We start from the raw sequence: 23,458 nt of genomic DNA, 5'->3' as shown, positions 1-23,458 counted from the left end.
TAAATCCTTTTTAATTTGAAATGATTAAATTCCTGGAATCTGAATATTTATTTTATCCATACTATATACTTAAAACTTGAAAAATCATGATTTTTAGAAGATAAATTATATTATTAGAATAGTATATTTTATTTTTATCATTTCAACCAACAACTTATTTAATTTTTAAATTTTTAATAAATTTATTTTTGTATACTTTTATTTTACTCATATCACAAATGTATCATTATCTAAGTGTTTATAAAGTCCTTGAAAGTCAAATTACATCAATTCTCAAAAAATCAAATAAAAATTCTTTTAAATTTTAGCTTGATTGGCATAGACACTATTGTCAATACAAAGAGACGTGAGTTCTTATATTATGCTCCTATTTATAAGTTGAAAAGAAACTATATGTAGTTATAGATACTGTATCAAAAAATAACATAATAAAACAATTTAAAATCGTAATCTAATTTGAAACAAGTATCCTTTATAACAGTCCGATAGTTTTGGTTTGATTTATTTATTGTTTAACTAATAAAACACACTTTTATTTAAACTCAAAAGAAAATAATTATTTATAACAGCTTATTGCACAAAATATCTTGAAACATGGACTAAATTTTAAGTTGGTCCCTTCCAATTAAATTCACAAGATAAATTTTTTGTTTTAATATTTTGTCCAATTTTGACATTAGATGTGTGCTTAATTTGGTATAAATTAATAAGTATTTAAAAAGAACCCTTATTATAATAATTCCTAATTTGAAAATACTTTGACAATAGAAAGTTGTATTGATATGTTTTTTTAATGTTGATGAAGCCCCAAGAGATGGGATTATCCTCACCTTCCTTGAATAGAAAATATTGCATTAGATATATAGCTTAACACATATTTTCAATTTCTCTAAAAAAAAAAAACTGACATCTTGAAAACATATTTCATATCCCTATCAAATACAGATTTATTAAAATGAAGTTGAATGAATAATGAGAATACAAACATATCATTGAACCATTTTTGTAAAGTGAAATATAACAAAGATTTGAGAAAGAAAAAAGCCTTGCAAAAAAATTATTCTGAGAAACCAACAAACTTGTTTCCTTATTGCACAAAAAAGGGGGGAAATAAAATAAAAACACATGATAATAGCATAAATCTCAGATGCAAAGCCTTTTCTTCTTCTTCTTCTTCTTCTTCTCTCTTTTTTTTTTTTTTGGGTTCAAAAATCAAACAATCAAAACTTGCAATATGATGCAAAAATTATCAGCAAAACATTTTTACAAGAATAGAATAAGGCAAAGTCAAAAAAATGTAAAAGACAAATTCACATATTTACAATGTCATGTCATGCAACGCACTTTGGAGATGTCCATTAAAAACAAAGACATCCAAGGTGAGATAACTCCCTGTTTCCGGAATCCGAGCATGTTAAAAAGGTCCTATTTTGTAGTTCATATCGCCATCGCAGCAACGAACAGCTATGAGTTAAAACTTGGATGGTTCTTTTTTTTATTACCAAGGATGGCCTTTAAAAAGTAGCCGATATTAAACCCAAAATGCAAAAAAAAAAAAAAAAAAAAGTTAAGGCCAATGGAAAATCTAATTCTGTACAAAGAAAAAAAGTCTCCTTTAGCTGCCCAGAAATGCTTCTGTATTGTGTTAAGCATAAAGAATATCTGTTCCAAAATGAAGAAATATCAGCGCAAGCAGTGACATGAGTAAATGATGATGGAACATTCTTTGAATTGTAAAACAACTATCTTTAAGTTTCGTTAAGATGAATAACTTCAAAAAGGATCTTCGAACATAATAACCGATGTGCACATCTTTCAGCCTATATTACCGGATTCAAAGGTGAGTGTCAAATATAGGTATGAACCGACCATGGATATTCTCTAATTTGTAAAGTTTTTTCTATAAGTTAAGAGAGCCATAGCCACCAGGGGAGAAGCCAAAAATTTTAAATGCTAAATGCTCAAATTAGGACTCAATCTTTTAAGGGTTGGTCAAATAAGGACTTTTCATGCACTTTAGCCTAGTTTGTAGTAGAAATTAAGTGAATGTTAACGTGTTTAGAATAGAACACATATAACAGAATCATATATTACTTGAAAAGAAAAGAAAAAATAAATAAAAACATATTTTGAAACATGATGTTTGACCTTTATTTGACCATTTTGATAAGTTTGGCCTTCATTTGATCACTGTCATAAAGGTTTGGCCCTTATATGACCCATTTTGAATGATTTGGCTCTTATGTGACCAAAAAAGGCTGGCCCCCAATTTTAGGATTAACCAATTTTGCATTTTTTTTGGGGGGGGGGGGGGAGGGGGCAAAAATTCAATTTTACCATTATATTAGCTTAAAATTTATGATTTTCGGAGGGACCAAACTACAATTTTACCTTGGGGTTAAAACAAGAGTCTGTATAGCTTAGCTTTTAACAAGAACAGCATGATGGCAGAAAGGAGCAATTGAATTTGAACATAAATGAATGAATCTGCATGAACCGGTAACTTAAGATGATAAAAGTAAGACAGGGATACCTGAAGATACGTTCAACCCTTTGATATACACAATCCAGTAACACAACTGTAAGGCAGATGAATTGACAGCTCCAATCGCTCCATTTTTTCTCCTGGCATTCCTGAAATTTAAGGTGTCAAGTCCATTTATTAATATCTGAACAAGTATACGGAAACAAGGGAAGCAGATATTAGAAGTCTCACCTTCACTCCATTTGTACGGCAGATCTGGAAGCATATATAGCGGCATTCTAAGAATTTACACCATCATCCAGAGTCTCAAAGCTCACAATTCTAATCATTTTTTTTCCTAAGAAAGGGAGTCAGGCTTGGAATCGCAAAGTTTTCGCCAAAATTCAGTAACTTTGCATCTTAGAACTACTTTAGGATTCCAAACTATCTTGTGCAGGCTCACTTAATCAAGCATACATCAAGAACAGACTCAGAGAGTCGGGCCGAATATTGCTAGGGTTAAAAATTCACAAGGAAAGTCCTGTTAATGAATACTACAGTGCCTCCAGCTGGATGTATATTTAAACTCTGCAGAGAAGAATCGTCAAATGCAACTAAGTTCAAAGTTCATTTGATAGTTGGAATATCCCGCGCATCTGAAGATATGGATTCTCAAGCAATTTTTCATTGTTACTCTGCAGATTAGGTGCACAAAAGCAAAGATTTCAGCAATAAAGAATTTAAAAGTAGCAGTACTAAATTACAATTGAGAAAACGTGTAAATTCAATGCAGAATACAAATACAATGAATACTATAAAAATTTTAAACTTCTCTATCAGCACTTCAAGAAATGGACACAAAGATAAGATGAAGCAAATAGGCCATCCATATGTTACGGTCAAATCATTTTAACTAAAAGGAATAACGCAGAGCAAAAACAATCCAATAGATGACTGGTACAGTGATTGGCTGACACAGTCAAGGACATTGATTAAAGTAGAACAGTACTGAGCAGAAATATTGTTTTTAAACTTTGAGATGTATAATCAATTATATAAGGATAATGGGCTGAAGTTTTCTTTTGTGGAAATGCTGTTATCTGGAGTTCCAAACTAAAGACAACTTCCATATTCATGCCAATATTTTCATCAGCTGTTCTCATGTACTGCTTCATAATTACAATAAAGCGACTTCATATTGAACATAGAGGGATCACTTACCTGTTGAGCTTTATAGATAAGCTTTTGCAGCATGTGTTGGTACTTTTCTGGTTTTTCAGTCATCATTCTCTGCAAAGTTCCCATGCTAGAATGGCTTAGTGGCAAAGCATAACCACAAGGGGAAGGACTAAGGAGGGAAATAAAAGGGGAACAGAAAAAAGAAAAATAGAAGGGAAGTGGGAGAGAAGAGAGATAAAGGAAAATGCAAGATAGAGTTTTCTAACCTTCAATAGAAAAGCCGAAGAGTAATATGCCACCCTAGAATCAGTATCATCCAAAAGTTCCCTGAAACGAAGGATAAAAAGAACCTTCATGTTTCCACTCACCTGAAGGTAAGCTTCTGTCAAATTCATTCTTCACAAGCAAAGAAATTGAGATCACCTGAAAAATTCTTCCCCACCAACTTCCTGAAAAGCTGTAGGATCAGCAGTACATTTACCAACTAGAAGCAAAAGAAGGGTAGCCCGAATATCAGAAGTAGCACCAGGAAGGTTCCCTCTTCCTTTGCTTCCAACAGCAACACCTAGTGCAATGTTGTCAGTTGCTGCACCCGCAAGTTGAATCAAAGGCCAATAGAAAAGAGCAGCTGGAACACGTGCAACTAATTGCATTGGCGCAATGGCTTGTCCTCGGAGTAGCAGCGCAGCCATAGAAGCTGTCTCGCATACAAAATGACTACTAACACTGTAGCCTGATTTGCTATCGGTTTCCTCCATTATCTGATCCCAGGGACAGCTTTCTTGTTGAGATACAAAATCTATATTACTACTTTTTCTAATTTCTTCTGTGCGAGTGAAAACTTTAGGCCGCTGTATTCCTTCTCCAAATGGCATCAAATTTGAATTGGGAACTTTCAAGCACAATTGAGAGAATAGAATATCACACATCTGTTCAACAAAGAGAGAAACAGTGACTCTTAAAGATTTATAAAGCGCGAGTGAGGAAATGGTGCACAACTCTTTCATATGCAAAATGCAAAAGTTAATGATTAAATCCTCAAAATCTCAGATGTATACAATTTATCTTATGCTGTCCATGTCCTATTGTTTGGGAACAAGTAGATAATCTCAAAGGAACAAACATCATGCGTAACCACAATATACATGTGTATATAAGACATGTATCAAGCAAGGTGGCTGACAGAGGAACCTCACAGTATCTAAGCAGGTCTAAAAAATATCCATACCAAGATGCTATAGGAAAAAAATAAAGATATCAAGAAAGTGCCAGACTTTCACACGTAACACACCAAAAAGTTTACAGAGAAAGCAACCTTTTTGCATATAGCCTTCTACCTAAGACATGATGCAGCATCACTAATGTGAGACCTCTAGTTAACAAATGAAAAGGTAAACTCTTCAAGCTTTGTTCTTGTCTTCTGATCTCTTCTATTAAATTAGAATGATTTTTTAGTAACAATAATCTAAATCATAAAATATTAACTAAGTTCACTTAGGTGTAATTTAAAGAACTACAAACTTGAAAATGAGCAACTATCTAAAGAGCACAAACTATTTTAGATTAAAACAAAAGGAAAAAGGCTTAAACAAGATCATCCTCAGTCCTCAAAGAATTCTTTCTCAGGAACTGAAAACAGAGAGATATATTAATCATAAGGCCAGCTAATGAACAGGATCTTTGGTCCAAGATAAACTAGAAAAGATGCTTTCAAATATCACTGACATTTTGTATGATGGTTTGGAAGCTTTCCAAGCAAAATACCTTTAAAATATTTATACGGTCTGTTTCATTTATTTGAGCCACCAAGGACAAAGCACTGCTCATGATGTCTATCACTGTAATTGCTTTCTCCAGTCGAGTATCCCTATTGTCAGGGCTAACATCACTGTTGCTTGGCTGTTGCATTTCACTCTCATCTAACAAAAACTTGCATCGCATGAGAAGCCTCTCTAGAACAACTAGGAAGCCCCACCTGATAGAATTGTTCTTCGACTTTAGAAGACCACACATCAGCCAGATAGACAAAGGAATATCAGAAGGATCAGAGGAATCATGAACACCCGCATAAGCAATTTTATTCTGCAAGCTCCTGACATTAGACCATATACTCCCATTCCTCGAGTCACTTATTTCAGCAATAAGCAGATCTCCTAACCAGATAAATCCATTTTGGCGGTAAAGGATTCTATCCGAATGAAGAAGAGAATGTAAAATAGACCAAGCCAGCTTCGCTTTCATTGCAACACTATTTCGTGTAGATGAACCCTCAACATTGCCCTTCAACTTGTTGGATTTTGTTATCTGTTTCAGCTGAAAGAACTCTGTGTCCAAATGAGTAAATGAACTAATTATTCTATCTAATTTCTCCGTAATATTTTCCAAAAGCTGCAAAGGAAAACGAATAATAATCAGAAAAGCAGATATATGCTTGCAATTCACACATTTCATTATCACTTCAGCAAACTCCCGTGAAATATAAGTCGAGATGAGGTGAGCAAGAGGCACAATTTAACATGATACGGCTAAACCCTCCCCTGATTCATTTTTAATCTCAAAGCTATACTTGCATTTATGAAATGAATCAAACAAGTGGAATCATATAACCGACCACACACAATACATCAAATCAATAGCCTGATTGTTTATTATCCCCACCCGCCAAATATTAAAAACATACATGCAAAACTGCAAAAACATTCACAAGAAATTACCGTATGTAACCGCTCGCTGTTAGGGTATCTACCCAATGTAGTTGACAGTGATCTTCTCAAAAGCTCCCCAATGCCTTCCACCCCTAGCTTAACAGAGATATAAAAGGCTTCCGGTGCATCAGCCAAAGTGAGCAGTGCAGCAATTGGCTGAATCTCATCATCACTATATTCAGAAGCTCCGGTTGATATGCATGTTTCATTTATTTGATGCAAAACATAGTCGAAAAGCACCAAATAAAGATGCTTTCTTTCCTCCCTTGAGGTTGACAATGAATACTGCACTTGATAATTGAAAAGAAAAAACATACAAGTTAAAAGGTTTCTCTATATTTAAGAAATTTTGCATATATTTCAATTAATCCATTTTTATGAGGTGTTTAAAACATGTGTGAGTCATCAGATACCCATTAATCCCTCTTAGGTCCAACAACTTCGTAAATATGAACATTGCAAGCCATTACTAGAACAAACCTCATTACTTGTCACACATTTCCAAAAATTTGTTAAGCAATTGGAATCCACTGCTTCTGTTGTGTTATTAAATATTGGTTAGGGTCCCAAGGTTTTTTGATTCGGGTAAATTAATCCTTTAATTATTGCTAAAATTTTTACATGAAGACCAAGAGTAGCAGGTCAAGCTGGTCAACAAGAAGATAAAATCAATCTTATTTCTATAGATGCCCAGATCAAACTAATTAGCATACCTCAATGAAGATAAAATCAATTCCTCCAATCAGGTCAAGCTGGTCAACAAGAAAATTCGCTGTACTCATGATGGCCTTAGTAGATTCATCAGGTACTTGATATAACATGTTTGTTAGGATACAAACAAGCTTGCAATGCACAACTTCAGCCCAGGAATTTATCCGGCTAATCACCAAAATTGACTTGACAACCTGAAGACAACAAAAGTGAAGAGACCATAAATGAGACCGAGACTTATTGCCATAATAATACTAAGTTCAAATACCATTAAACAAAGAATCCGGAGTCTTAAAATTTCCTCAAAGGAAATCCGACCAAAATTTATGTCAGCTTTGATTGACAAGATTGCATGGTATGGCTTTGATAGAGAAAAACAGTGGAGTGTCCATAACACAAAAGACATGCAAAAATTAGAGTTATGCTTAAAATACAAGATAAAACCAGAGTTTTTACACTTGCTAGGTAAGCCTTATACTTTTATTGACCCAAATAAGTCCAAAACCTTCAATTTTGTGTCTGAATAAACACTTATCACAAACAAAAAGTTGACTTTTATTACAGTCAATGCTAGTTGGATTTTTTTCCTCCACATGGAAGTTGAGGCGGTATGGTGATGTGGCTGAAAATTGAAAATCTTGGAAAAATATCACTAAAGATTAAGGATTACGGGCATGCTTGGGTACAGTAAAAATATATGTACTTGCCTGGGAAAAGTAGTAAAGTTCAGTTTTTTTTTTTTTAACCTAAAATTGTTCAAATAAAACACCAATCCCAACGTTAACAGAACCTCAAGACTAGAATTGAATCGCACACCAAACAAATTCTACCAACATATAATGCAAAGGGTGCATAATGTAAAATAAAAGTAAAAATTAGGGTCAATAAACTCCTGCAACATATAAAATTTTCCAACAAGAAATGGACCGTCTTTTCATCGAGCCATGCCAAATACCACACAATATTCTCAGAACCTATATGGTTAGAACTGAATCACATATCTGGCAAATCCAACCAACTTTCAGCTTTGCAATTCCTCTGAGTATAGTAAAGAAAAAGTTGCTCCATGTATGACCCAACATAAAGTGGCGCCAGGATCATTCAGAGGGAGAGTAATGCTAAGATAACATTTTGTATAGATTGGTTGTAGAAATTCTTGCAAAGCAGAGGTTGAACTTTATTGAGAGGTATTTCACACTGCTAAAGTGTGACTCAGAAGTTTAACATGGTAGATGCATAAGTGCTATGTTACCAATTGGAGACTGATAAGTTCACTGGGATGTTTTTTTTTTTTTCATTTAGATATTTGAAATGGATGCTGCCAATTTTACACGACAATACTTCCAAAAATTGAAGGCGTGCACACACAAGAAATGAAACTTCCAAATCACCTCCTAGACATAATTTCCTCCACACAGACACACATGAAGCCCTCATGGGTTAAATCAAGGTAAGAATACAACATGGTAATTTTGGGAAAGCTCCAGGAACTGGTAGATAGGCAGACAAAACCGACTCACCCTGATGTCAAGTCCTTTTAATCGATTTCTCCAAATGTTGCCTCTATCGCACACAAAATATAGTAAACAGCTTAGGGCAGAAGCCCAGACAGCTTCTTCCATCTCATCAATCTACAACAAGCAATAGCAAGGGAAAAGTAAAATGGAAGTAGAGACAAGCATGGATGGAACATCCTAAAATCAAAGCAGCCAAAGTACAGAAGCTTCGGTTAAAAGACGGCCAATACCTGAACAAGAAGAAGAAGTATATCATATAAAATGTTTAAAATCCAAGACTCAAATTTATCAATAGCTGAGGTGCTTCCCAACTTCTTGGAAGAAGCTAGTTTCCTTCTCCCTTGCGTGGTAAGCTGATCTTCACTATTTAAAAGTAATTCTTGAGAATACTCTTCCTCAATTACAGAATTATCATCAATTATCAGGGGCTCTAACAAGTGAGCATGGACAGCAAGGTTTAGAATTAAATCAAAAGCACGCACCCTACACGCTGTCCTTGGAGAACTAAGCATCTCCTGTAAGGAAAAAAAAAAGGTAAGAGTTAAAAGATGATTTCATAATACTTGAATAAGAAACTGAAAATACAATAAACAAAAACCTCAAGCATAGATAGAGTGAGAGGAGCAGCAGTTCCAGAATCCAAGACATACCTACAAAACAGAATTTTCAGCAACACCATACCAGTAATCATCATTAGATGTGAAAATTAAAAGAAGAAAAGAAGCGAAGAAAAATGAAACAAAATCAATCACATGATTCTGTGCACAAACAAGTATGTTGGAAATTCAGAATCAAACCCCTGCTACTATTTATGAATAACTGACTCTTGCAATGGGTCAGATTTCAACCTGAATTAAGCAAGCGGCATTTCACAGTGTGTCCACAACATGATCAACGGGATGTCAACTTCAGATACTTCAAATGGATATGCATTTTCTCAGATAAATTACTTTTAAATAGCAATGAATTAGGAAACTATTCCAAATGCATTGCAACACCATGTACTTAGTATTGCAGGATAAAAAAACAGAAAGCTTACCACCCTTTACATAAGGATGATTCCAAAATAACTTATGCATCTTAGGCTAATATGTATAAAGTAATTGATACTGTTATTATATTATTATAATGACCAAATAAAGGTTGTTGGGGACAGAGAGGGAGAGAAAGAAAGGTTAAATGTATCGCATGCAATACAGGACAAAAGAGGCCAAAGAAAAGAAGAAAACAGAAACATACATGTCAATAACCAGCTTAATAAGGACGCTCACAGCCACATCCATTGATGGCTTTGCACTGTTATTACTTAATCTAGAAGATACCGTCATGGTATTAGCATTTGTTAAAGATGTCTCAGAGCAGACAGCTGCAATGACCTCGCATACCTCAGCAGGGTTCAAACGCAAAGGTTGTTGTTCACTGATGCACGCAAAAATATTTTATTAGAGAAAAAAGAAAACATAAACTCAACCACATTGAGATCTATCAATGTTGTGAAAGAAATAGCACTTGAAAATAAAAACAATAATTATGCACTCCAGAACAAGAAGCTGTGTGTAACAATGCAGGATAGACCCAGCCACAGATCATGATCCCAAGGAACAATTATACAATTAACATATATGGATATTACCAAATGCTTTATGTTCAACTCAATAACATAAATGTCCTCAAGTTAAACATGGAGTATTTGCTAATAGGGAAAAAAAAGAGAAGCTCCCTTTTAATTCCAAAACCTAGTAAACTTGCAATAGAAGCAAAATTCATTAGCTAACAAATCACAAATGGAATATACCATCATCAATTAAAGGATGTCAAATTGCACACCTGTAATGGCGATATTGGAAAAGTGGTCGGGCACGTGGGCGGAATGTGCTTGCAGGAGAATCATCCCTACACAAATTATACCCAATAACCCAAACTTTAACCATACAACTTTATTCAAAATTTAGGTTTAAAACTATGCATAGTTAATCTTCTCTTAAACTCAAACAGCTCTACCTTGCTACTTATACTACCATTTAAAGAAGCTTAATTTTCAGAGTATCCGGATAATCATGCTAATTTTCTCTTAAACTGAAATATATATCTTTCTAACGGGGTGGGCTAAATTCACTTAAATCCAGATTATGGCTAACATCAGATTTGTCATACATGGTATAACACCAACAAGTCAAAACATGTAATTCAGCAACAAAGAATTTTAGAACGAAACAGAAGTTACACACACACACATATCTTTCTAACACAATTGGTTAAATTCTTTTGAATCCATAATACAGTAAACATCAGATTGGTTGTATGTAATATGGCACCAACAAACCAAAACATGCAGAGTTCATCTACTATTTCAATGTCCCAGGCCCTCCAACTTAATCAAATTTGCAAACTCCATAAAAGCGGTCATAATACAATAAGGTAATGAAAAGGGTTTGTAGAAAACAGAACCTCAAGCCACAAGACTCCAAACATTTAACTGGGAAAGAAGCTTGAAATTATTGCCTTAAAAGCTAACAGTCTATGACCTTTCCCACCCATCAAATTGCAAAGATTAGTCTGACAGCACAACCATATAAGTCTATCACAGCACAACATATCCTTAGGAACCATGCAAATAATATAATGGTAAGTGATATTAAACATAAAGTCATCAAAGCAATAATCTGAGAGTAAGTGAATAACATACCAAATTTGATGAGGTCCTCCTTTACTGCGTTTCAATGCTGTAATTGCTCTCAAATGGGAGCGAGCAGAAGCAGAATTGGCAATTGTTGTGACTGGTGAAGGCTGTAAGAGTTGATCAAGATAAGGCATATCAGCAGTGCCAAAATATTTCCAGGGCTGGCCATTCATTTTTGCTTCCATATCTCCAACAAGTAAAGCAGCTGCTCCTACCTCTAAGAAATTATGTGCACTCATGTCTTGCACATAAGCAGAGTGGTCACTGTTTGTTGAATATAGAACATTTCAAATGTTAAATTTGTTTTAGAAGCAATGGAACACATGGAAGAACAGTATTAATAGCCAGAACATACCAGAGACTTAGAATACCTATAAGGGAAGCAGTAATAAAGCCAATATGAACTATTTGAACACTTAATAAGCATATGCAAATTGCAAAATCAATTACCTTTCGGTAAAGGGTGACTGATGATCCCTAAGCCAGCGCCATTTCAAAACATCATGTGCAATATATTCAGGATTCTCTATTCGATCAGCGTCCTCAATGTTTGACAAGTTTGAAACAGATAAAGCTGTAGCATCTTTCTTCTCTGAGGACTCTCCAACATTCACAGGGCATCGCTGGGAATTGAAAGATCTACTCAACAAAGATGTCAACGAAGGAAGTGACTGCCTCGATGCCAAGGTTGCCCCAGCAAAACCTGCCGGCTGGAATGAACGCTTTGGAATATGTTGAGCCACTAAGGATCTCACATAATTCAATGACTTTACAAGGGCTATAGAAGCAAAACTAGATACAGGCAATAAAGGAGAAGCACTTGCAGATGATGTTGATGTTGCTGATGAACCCGATTGTTGATTTAAAGACCGAGACCAAGGTGACAACCTTCGATTTGGACTTATGTCACATTCCGCAATTAAGCTGACACAAAACCGATCTATTTGCAGCAACGTGTCCTCACTGGGCTTATACCTGCACCAAATAGAACAAAAAATGAAATCCTAAAATAAAACAACAATATAAAATAGACCATATAAATCTTGGAACCTCTGGTCATGATAAATTTCCTAGTCAGTCCTAAACTGGATAGCAACCAGAGCAAGTTCCATATTTACAAATGGACTATAATGGTAACATAATTTTATGAACACTTGATATATGTCAATTCTGGTTCAATTATTGCATTCTGAAACTAGCAAACATTCTAACACTTCCCTACCAACACGTGTTAGGTGCAGTGATAAGACACATTGCATTCTCAAGGAAAGAACTCAAGTTCGAACCCTAGAGATGACATTGTTGGGAGGGGCAGCCACAAACCCCAAAAAGATTAATCTTCATGAACCGTAAAATGGACATGGTGGAGACCTTAATTATACCAAAAAGAATATTCGAACACTTCCCTATTCTACATAAAAAGAAAATAAGAGAAAATACAAGCTCACACCAAGAACAGCATACCTTAAGAGGTATCGCTTCAGGAGTGCCACACACCTTCCCACTACAGCTGGGCTGGCACAAATGATATACACAGCAGCAGAAAAGGAAATTAGTTCAAGCACTGTGCTAAGAGTAATGGCTAGATTAAAAAGGAGTTAAGAAAAGATATTCAGTGTATGACATGCAACAATAGGCAAATCGGTAATTAACTGTAAAATAATTATACACCCGATAACAATTATTATTTATAAAACCCATGCACTATTTTTTTTCTTTGCAATATCATATTCCATTCAAGTTTCTAATAATTTAATATACTTCTGCTGTCGTCTCTATGAAATTTCCAGACATCAAAACACAAATTATGGGTGTTTCTAGAATAAGTAACACAAGACTATTCCATTGCATAAATATGATGTCAATACACTGACTCGTATGGATGAAGCATTCTAAGCTTTCAAAACATCAACAACTGGTGCAACAAATTTAACATCACACAATCATTTATCAGAAATAGGCATTACCTCACAATCACTTAAAATCTGTAACTCCAATCTATTTAGCACCCAAACAAGTTCATAAACCCATCTCTCTCTAAAATACATTATGGTCGGTTATATAAGTACACTATGCAAATAAATTACCTGCGTTCTCTCTCTGCAATTGTATGCTCTAAAATAACAATGTAAGACTGGTCAGTTGTTGAGGGTGCTGCCAGATAGTCCTGTCATTGTTAAATGTAAGTTCTGGTATTGTAACGTTCAAATACAATTCCACAGGTGAGACAAAAAGATCTGATACTAATATATATATGTACATACACAATCTCTAGGAAAAAAAAAATATAGAGTATGTGAATCATAATATTATAAAATTCAAAAACAAATTCCACAGGTGAAGCAAAAGGATGATATCATACTAATATAGAAAATCAAATGAACTTTAAATTCTCATCATTTACAATGCGTGCAAGAAGTAAAGTTATATGCGGAACTAAGATTTGCTACACCAAAAGTCTAGGCTTTATCAATATCAATGCTGATTCAAGTTGGAAAAAACAAAGCACTTTCACCATTACACTTGGACCCCAGGGGAAAAAAGACATCAGAAAGGAAAAGTTCACCAATGTTTGAATTATGAGATTTTGAATTCCCTTTCCTATATATCCATGGGTAGTAAGTGACTAAGAAAAACTGCTTGCAATTAGATTTGAGAATACATAAATATAAGAGATTATTCATTAATTAAGTAATCAGTAAGTAAAAATACTGCTCAGCCAAACAATGTCAAGAAAGGTTTCTCTGTCAATATAATAAATTCAAGCTGAATAAGTAGTTAATGTCAGCATGCTAGGGTTGTTAATATTTAAACCTACCTTGAAACCATAAAACATTTTAACTAAATACAAGACAGCAAAATCTAGAAATCTTACTAGGGTACACAGAAACAATAAAACCACGGTTAAAACGAGGAAAAATGCTTAGACACTTCCTTATAAACAAATAAATAAAACCCAACAACGCAACATTAGCAAGCAATTCACTTAAGCTGTATTTCGTCGAGCTTTTACTAAGTTTTTGCTTGCCCGAAGCAAAAGATAAGTTTTAAAGAACTAAAGAAATTAAAATCTAACTTTTGCAGATAACAAAATGAAAACTTAATTTCATTTAATCATACTCATTTTTATTCAAATTGGATGTCCATTTTCACTCTTGGCTTTCACCAATTTATAAACTTTCATAACGCAACAATGATGTGGAACTACAAAGTAAATCTTACAATAGTTCAGTAATTTACATCCTTTTTTTATTTTACCATAATTCACTATCTTCTGCCAATAAATCAACTTCTAAATCCTTGCCACCTAAATGAATTCTAAAGAGAAAATCTATTATTTTTTTTCCTTTCTTTGTCGATATTTATACACATCAGAAAAACATTCATTAAATCACAAAATAAAAATACAAAATAATATTCTTTTCAAGATCTAATAACATAAACAAAAAAAAATTTAAATCCAAACAAAGAATAACGAACCCGAAGTGTCCTCGAAGCTTCATTTAAAACCAACTGACTTCCATGGTGATACGAACTAAGACCTCCAGCCCCCGCCGCTGGCGAAAAAGAAGAAGACGACGAAGAAGAAAGACAATCCGCCACCGCCCTGCGCAACGGCTCCGGCGGCTTCTTAAGCGACGGAGATCTAAGCCTGGACACTCCACTAGCTGTTCCTAACTGAAGCCTCGAACTTCCGGGGCTCCGACCGGGACTGAAAATCGTTGTCATCGGATTTCCGAAACTACCTACAACTGTTTGTCAATTCGACTCCAAACTTTATTTTTTTAAAATATTAAAAATTTTAGAGAAATTAAAATTTTGATTATAGAATGGATTAAATTTCTACATTTGAACAGAGAAAAATGAGGAAAAATTGTTAAAGTTCGCGGAGGAAGTGAGTCTTAGCTGTAAGTATAAGCGTAGTTCTATGCGATTGCGAGGTGTGTTATTATGAGCTGGCAACCGCTATTTTTGATTTCTTTTATTATTACCTTTTTTCTTATTACATTATTGTTTGGTCTAATTTTAGGAATTTATTTAATTATTAATTTTTTTATATTACTTTTGGTATTTAATAATTATATTAGACTAATTATTTATTTCGATATCGAGTTATGTCAAATTTTAAATTAGGTATAAATTTATTTAATGTTTATTTTCTCCTTTGATAATATTTGAAATCGAGATCTTACTCGAATAAAAAAATTATTGGTAAAAATTAAGTTAGTTGTAAATTATGACATATTTTATTATCAATTAAGTTAATAATTTTAATAAAGTTTAATTACGATTTTAGTCTTCTATATTTACAATTTAATACTTTTTCTTTTAATTTTAGTAATTTAGTCATTATATTATTTTTTAAATATTAATCACTATATTTTTTAAGTAATAATTGAAGTCTATTTAATATCATTATTGAATAACTTCCATTACATTAGATTTTAAGTTATTTTTAAAATAAAGATATTATGATACTTACTATTATCGACCATTGAGCTCTCGTATCGAGCTCACATGATGCTAAGTGTTGTTACACATGGGACCATGCGATGTGGGTTTGCACACCACGACATAAGTGAACTCACATCGTATAAACATGTGTTAAGTCTAGAGTAGGGTACATGTTGGCATACATGAAACTTATCTAGAACACCACATCAACAAATAGTAATCATATCATATAAAAATACAATATTACCATCTAAAGAAGATAGAGAAAAACGCTCAACGAAAGAAATAATTACAATGCCAAATCAAAATCTTTAGAATAAAATCGAAGAACTTTATAACCCTAGATTAAAAATCAAAAATTTCAACTTCAAAAAATGTGACTGTAATTCAATTGAAGATGAAATTTTTATCAACTAAACTTCAATTATTAAATCAAAATTGTAAAGAGACTAAAAGTTTCTAGAATTAAAAGTAAAAGGACTGAATTTCAAATATTCAAAAACATAGGAACTGATTTCAGAAATATACCCTCCAATAAAGCTAAGTCAATTCTAAATGGAAAAACCTTTATCCAAAATTCAACCTAGACTGGGTCCAATTAAAAGCAAGATTTCTTTTCCTCTTTTATGACATTAAAGTTAAAAAAGAATTTTTGTTTTGTTTTTACTTTTTTTAGTAGGAATTTTTTTTATTCCAACTAATAAAAATAAATTTATATTTAATTTAATCCCAAAAAAAAAGAAAATACATAAAAGATAATTCTTATACATATATATTTATTGTCTGACGTCTATACCGTAAATAATTTCCCTTTTTATAATAAAAACCAAAATAATTACTGTATCATCTCGTATTGTCTTTTTTCTTCCTTTTTAAATCCCTTTTTCCAAAAAAAATTAAATTTTAAATTACGTTTAATTTTTTAATTAATCCAGTTAGACTTATTGGATTTCGGAAAAACCCACCCGATCTAAGAATATTTAACAAAATATATAATTTTTATATGTAATTTTAATTTGAAATATATTAGAAATGTTATTATATTTGTATGCATGTATAACCTACGGATTTTAAATAACGATATAAAAATAACATATATTAAACAATAAAATGTATGATTTGAAACGCATGAAATATGTATGATATTAAAATAAAAATTAAATAAATTATGAGCAAAAAAATTTAAATACATAAATACATCAGATAAAAATATTAAATGCACTACAATTATTTATCACGGGTCTGTCATCGATTTCGAATTAGTGCCGAGTTAACTTGTGACAACAACTCAATTAACAACATTGTTATTGTTTTTTTTTGCCGGAACAATTGACAATATTATTAATACTAAAAATTCTATCACACGTGTATGCGTGTAGAAACTGCGAATTTAAAACACAGATGTGTGTTTAAAATAGCATATAATAAATAATGTATAAAATATACATTAAAATGAAGCCTTGATTGACTAATCCAATTTACGTAAATTCAAATATCAGCATATGCATATTTTAATTGGTTATTGTTAATAAAATTTATATTAATATTTACTCTAACGTAATTATACTTAGAAAACAATTAATAGCATCATTAAAAAAAATAATAAAAATTAAAAAATATTATTTTATTTTATTTTATATTGGTAAAATTTTAAAAAATATCGACTTTCACTCTGTTATTTAAAAATGATACTAAAAAAATTTACAATATCGTATTTAAAATTGAAAACTTATCAATACCAAACTTTACACTTTTATTTTATTTGCTTAGGTGGAAATATATGTAATATTGACAATAAGAATAAATTTTCTAATTTTAGAAATATCACATAATTTGATTAAACAAATAATTAAAATAAAAAGAGTAAAAAATAAAATTTCTAAAATTAAAAATAATGGTATTGAATTTCAAATCCAATTAGGAAAAAAGACATTATCCAAAATTCAGCCTAGACTTTTGTTTATGGCATTTAAAATTTTTTGTTTTGTTTTTACTTTTTCTAGAAAAAACTTATTTTTTTCCAAATAATGACAATTAAGTGGAGATTTATTTAATAAAAAATACATAAAATAATAATATTTATACATATCTTTATTGTCTGACGCCTAAACAGTAAGTAGTTTTCTCCTTTTTTTAATAAAACCCAAAATACGGCATCTCTTATTGTCTTTTCTTTTAACTTCTTCCATTAATTTTTCACTAAAAAATCTTTTTTCCAATAATTTTAGTAACCATTAAAAGATTGAAAAGTTATTTTAAAAATATATTAACATTATATATTTATTTTTATTAAATATTTTAAATTTATTTATACTATTATTATTAACTTATTTTAATTATTTTTAGAATATTTAAAATGTATTTTTATTTTTATAATATATAACCTATAAATCCAACCGAATAGCCCAAGGTCGGTTAACCGAAAAAATTGACCGAATCAAAATCGGTTCAATTTGATTGATTTTCTCAACTAAATTCGGTCGAGTTGGTTTTATCATGTTAAAGTTGGTTAAAATAAAAAAACCAATCGAACCAACTGATTCAATCGATTTCTTCTTCTTCCTTTTTTTTTTGTACATTTTAATATTACTACACAAAAGTTTTCACCTATACATATTGTATATGTGTTGTTACTATTAATTTCAAATCATACTCTTTTTTTTTTAGTTTATTGTGTGTTATTTTTAATGCATATCTGTATTTTAAATATGTGATTTTCACACGCATATACATACACATGTGCTAAACTTTCTAGTATCGATAATATCATTGATTAAATTTGTATCACAAGTCAACTCAATACCAAAATTTTTATAATTATTTTGTTGATATTGAAGTTTCTTTTCACCAACATAACAACATTTTGATGTGGTATAGAAAACGATAATATCATGATAAACAACTGAATTGTGTGTAATATTCTTAATATGATGTATTTATATATATTTTTTTTACTTACAATTTAAATTGTTTTATTTTCATTTCAATTTCATACATATGGCATTGGAAAAAATTATTTGGTACACTGGTAGTGAAGTTTTTAGACTCCACAAACAAGGTTAAGAGATTGACAAGTATCCTGTAGAGGTATAGTGAAATATTTAAAAATAAATAAATATTTTAAAAAAAAGAAACATAACACATTTTTTTGGGTTACTTGTGGAATAAAAAAACATATAATATCAATTCTAATTTTATTGTGTTTGTGTTAGTATTATTAGTTTCAAACCATATGTTTTTGTTTATTAAATATCATTTTTTAAATGTATATCTATGTTCTAAATTATAAAAAAAAACATTAATAGTCCAATGACTAAATTAAGAACTTTTGAATAGTTCAACGACTTAAATAAACACTTTCAAATAATGCAATGACCATTTTGTAACTTTTTTAAGTTAAGTGACAAAAATATAAACTTATTAATAGTTTAGTGAACTTAGGTGTAACTTACCCTAAAATTAAACTCCACTATTTTTGTACATCTTTTATTTATAATAGTATGGTTTTCGACCCATGTTGGGTTAATTATTTTTTAGAATAAATAATTAAAATTTAAAGGTTATAATATGCTTTAAGTTTATATACTCTTTATATCTTTGGAATTTAGTCTCCACATTTTTTTTAAGAATTTAATCTCTCTATTTTCAAATATAAAAATTCAAATCCAATTGTTAACACCGTTAAAATTCTTCTATTAAATTTGTAGGCATAATATTTTGTTTTTTTTTGAAAAAGTACTCACTTGATGATAATGTAAAAAAATGACATTATAATATACTTGAATTTAACAACAAATTTAACAATGTTAACAGTTCTTTAAATTTACATCAGCATTTAGATTAAGTAATGACATTATAAATATTGAAGTACCAAATTATATAAAAAAATTCAATTATAAATATAAAATCTCAAATTTTAACATAGTGTAGGAACCATAATTGAAATTGGGCTATTTTATATAATGAGAAATTTGAGAGACCGAAATTAAAAATTAACCATTTTGTTGAGAATCTATACTACTATATATAAAAGGATATAGTGATTTATATAAAAGTAGAGGATCAAAATTAAAAATTAACCATTGTTGTTAAGAATGTAAAAAAAAAAATAGCAAGGCAAATGTCAATGAAGGAAGTCCCTTTTATATATTTATACTATCAATAAAATTCTTGATTAAGTCGGTGTTACGAATTAATCGCACATTAAATTAGTTAAAAAATTATGGGAATATATTTCCTTATTAAAATAAGTAATGTTATTTGAGGATGTTTTAAACTTTTCATGATAAAAAAACTAATAAAAATATATATAATGGAATTCGAACTCACGCGAATTGCATTAATAAAATATTCAAATTGTCACTCAACTAAAGCTTCATTTAAATATTTTTAAAGCTTCATTTTAATACTTTTATATATTTTAATTTTATTATGCGCACTTTATATTCCTATCAGTTGTATATATTAATTGTATTTTATTTTTAAACAAACATTTATGTTTTGAATATGTGATTTCTATAGGTATATACCTATGATAAAAATTTAGTAGTAGTATAAAATTCCAAATTCTTTAATTTCTTTGAATTATCCAAATTCGACGAATGTATTCAATAAATATTTAAACATATGCATAAGTAAGGCCGAAGTCAAGAGGGGCTGGCAAGGGCCCTGACTCAACTAAAATGAAAAATTTTCCATTTAGGTCTTTTCTAATTAATAAAATTTTAAATTAATAATAGTAAAATTACATTTTATCCCCCTTTAAAATGATAAAATTTTAATTTAATCTTTTAAAAATTATAAATATAATTTATTAAAATAGTAAAATTACCTTTGTTGACACCATTTTTTTTGGATGAAAACGGGGTCGACTTAGATTTTGAAAATAAAACGTAAAATGGGAGTCGCCACCAATCTTTTTTGATGAGGTGTGATCGGGTCACCTCGTAAAACGGTTGTTTTTAATAAACGATTTAGATTTTATTAAAACAACGATTTTTGTCTACGAAATTCAGAAAAATGGGTTCGGGAGTCGGTTACGCACGAGGAAGGATTAGCACCCTCGATGCGCCCAAAATTGGTACCTAGTTGATTGATTAGTGTCTTAGTGTCGAAAATTGAAAATTTGAAGAGTTTTAAAAAAATACGATCCTTAAAAGAAACTCTGATAACGTGAATTGAAATATAAGATTCTCTTGTTCCGAAGGAATATCACATCCAGCACGTTAGGACACGATACTCTAAACCATCGAAACCAAGATCATCTTATAGTTTAATGAAACCATACTTTGAAGATTTAAGAGGATATTTGGCTATTTAGTCGAACGAGAAATCGAAACCCAGCACGTTAGGGCACGTTTTCTCGATTTTCCAAACGCAAAATATTGCCTTATTTAGAAAAAACTTTCCTTTCGATGTTTGGTGTTAATGCATGACAAAACAATAACGAATATGATGGCATAAAAACAACACGAGTAATAGCAACGAAAATAAGATTATTAAATATAAATAATAATGAAAATGAAGATAAATAAATAAATAACGGATAAATGTAAAGAACGTATATACATGAATGTACACAAAACTATAAAAATATGAAAAATCTATGTACGTATACGTATTGTGAGATTATTAAATATATGTAAATATGTATACATGTATAGGTATATGAGTTAAAATATGTAAATAGATAAGTATATATATATGCATGTAGAAAATATGAAATATAAAAAATATATTTAAAATAAATAGAGAAAATATACGTGTATATATATAAATTATAAGATATAGTAAGAAATGTATATGAGTATATATATATACATATATATATTAGAGAAAAATGTGTACGTGTATATATTTATGAAAATGAAAATATGTATATAAATATATAGGTATGTACATAAGTTGTAAAATATATAAAAATATAAGTATATATATGTACCGAAAATTTAAATAAATATAAATATAAATAAATAGATAACAATAATAATAGTAATGTAATATAATAGTAATAATAATATTAAAATAACTAATTTAATGATAAAATAACTAAAATAACAAATAAGGGATTAAATTGAAAACTAAACTAAAATTTGGGGGCGAATTGCAAACAAATAAAATGATTTGGGGCTGAAATATGAGATATTTAAAGGCTGGGAGACTGAAATGAGGCGCGCGCAAAGTACGGAGGACTGATCGGGAAATATGCCCAAGTCCTGAAGCGCCACATTTATGCGCGGACTAAATTGGAGAGACGAAAAAATATGCGGCCAAGATTAAAAGAATTGAAAGGCTACATGGAACGTGTCGCAGAGCTAGAGGGACCAAAAGCGCAAATAAACCATTAGGGCAAAGTGCGCAGGTCTCCCCTTTAAACGGCGCCGTATCACAAATCAAAATAAAAACTAAAAAAATTGCTTTATTTTTTCTGCTGCTTCATTCTTTACAGAACGCAAGAAGAAAAAAAAGAAAAAATAAAGGGAAACTCCCTCCTCTGCTAGGGTTCCAAGATTGAAACCCCGCCGCCGCCATGCCTTCGCTGTCCGGTGATCGGAGCTGTGCGAAGAAGGCTCCTATCGGCGCCTTGAAACGCGCTCATAGGACGAGGCCATGGAACGAAGAGACGAGGGGAAAGAGAAGAACTTTGGCCCCTCCTTGAACCCACATTCGGCGACGGCGAATCACCATCGACGGCGGGCCTAAGGGCCGATTCAGGTAACCTTCTTTTTTCCTTTTTTTTGTTTTTTAATTACTTTTAAATATATTTGAAATAAAAGAAAAGAACAGAAAAACAAAAACTATGAAAAAGAGAACGAAGAGAACAAAATTTTTTAAAAGAACAACCTTTTTCCAATCTTAGTTCTGTATTTGATTTTTGATGTATGTCTTTTACAACGAAAAAACCCCCTTTTTCCAAAATACAATCCGTCCTCCTCTTCAAAATTTCTCCCTTCGGTTTTATATCGATTACAATAACAATAAAAAATGCTCTTATTCCTCTGTTGTGGCTGCCTTTTTTGTTGTTTGTGTTTGCAGGGTATGGCCGGTGTTGGTGGTGGGGGTGTCAGACGGTATGGGACTGTTGTAGTGGAGGTATGGGGCTGTTGTAGTGGGGGTAGGTTTGCTGGTATGGGCCCGGGCAGATTTTGGGCTTTACAACCTTTTTACTATCATAAAAAATATATAATTTGATTCTAACCCTCAAAAAAATCTTCTGTATGTATATGATAGTCTAATCGTTTTGAAGTATTTTCATGTATATGACATGTATGATTTGAAATGATCATTTTTTAAATAAAAATTTCATATATTTAGAGTGAGTTTGTATGCATTTATATTACACATAAACCATATCCAAGATTCATACCCTAATGTTAACCAACTTTTCTCCAACAAATATGAACTTAGCCCACAAAATATTGGAAAATTTTTATTAAACTTGTAAATTGTTTTGAAAATTTTAATTAAGCTCTCAAAGTCTTTGAAAAATCGCATGAAGGTTTTCAAAAATTTTTAAAACTCTCATTAAGCCTACAAAATTTGCTAAAGTTCTAATTAGGCCTACCAAAACTTTTGAAAATTCTCATTAAATCCCCTCAAATTTCCTAAAATTTTAGGTATTCCCTCCAAAATTTAATGCCAATTTTCACCACTGAAGAAAAATAAGACAATTTTCAAGGCAGAGGAAACTGCAGCCTTGATTACAGAACAACAATGGCGTATCACTTAAAGAACAATGGCGTATCAC

At 31.3% G+C, this 23,458-nt stretch overlaps 1 protein-coding gene across 4 annotated transcripts; it reads right to left on the bottom strand.

Moving 5' to 3' along the window:
• Positions 1 to 1,137: 1,137 nt before the first annotated feature.
• On the bottom strand, positions 1,138 to 15,209 carry LOC107897821 (uncharacterized). Of its 4 annotated transcripts, XM_041078141.1 has the most exons (20): positions 14,737 to 15,173; positions 13,344 to 13,423; positions 12,721 to 12,771; positions 11,707 to 12,231; positions 11,472 to 11,520; positions 11,263 to 11,363; positions 10,404 to 10,469; positions 9,816 to 9,995; positions 9,175 to 9,226; positions 8,807 to 9,091; positions 8,580 to 8,690; positions 7,062 to 7,253; positions 6,358 to 6,633; positions 5,408 to 6,031; positions 4,067 to 4,572; positions 3,910 to 3,970; positions 3,686 to 3,754; positions 2,717 to 3,159; positions 2,534 to 2,634; positions 1,138 to 1,662 (listed from the first exon to the last, which is right to left on the bottom strand). In XM_041078141.1, exons 1-18 carry the CDS (start codon positions 14,983 to 14,985, stop codon positions 3,085 to 3,087), a joined length of 3,552 nt encoding a protein of 1,183 aa, XP_040934075.1. In that variant the 5' UTR covers positions 14,986 to 15,173; the 3' UTR covers positions 1,138 to 1,662; positions 2,534 to 2,634; positions 2,717 to 3,084. The 4 variants fall into 4 exon arrangements, with proteins under 4 accessions (XP_040934075.1, XP_040934073.1, XP_040934074.1 ...); XM_041078139.1 differs by having other exon boundaries at positions 11,263 to 11,520; positions 14,737 to 15,209; XM_041078140.1 differs by lacking the exon at positions 10,404 to 10,469 and having other exon boundaries at positions 11,263 to 11,520.
• Positions 15,210 to 23,458: the final 8,249 nt, after the last annotated feature.

This window comes from Gossypium hirsutum, chromosome A10 (genome assembly GCF_007990345.1).
Source record: "Gossypium hirsutum isolate 1008001.06 chromosome A10, Gossypium_hirsutum_v2.1, whole genome shotgun sequence".
NCBI lineage: Eukaryota > Viridiplantae > Streptophyta > Magnoliopsida > Malvales > Malvaceae > Gossypium > Gossypium hirsutum.
This window is presented reverse-complemented; position numbering and strand designations above follow the sequence as displayed.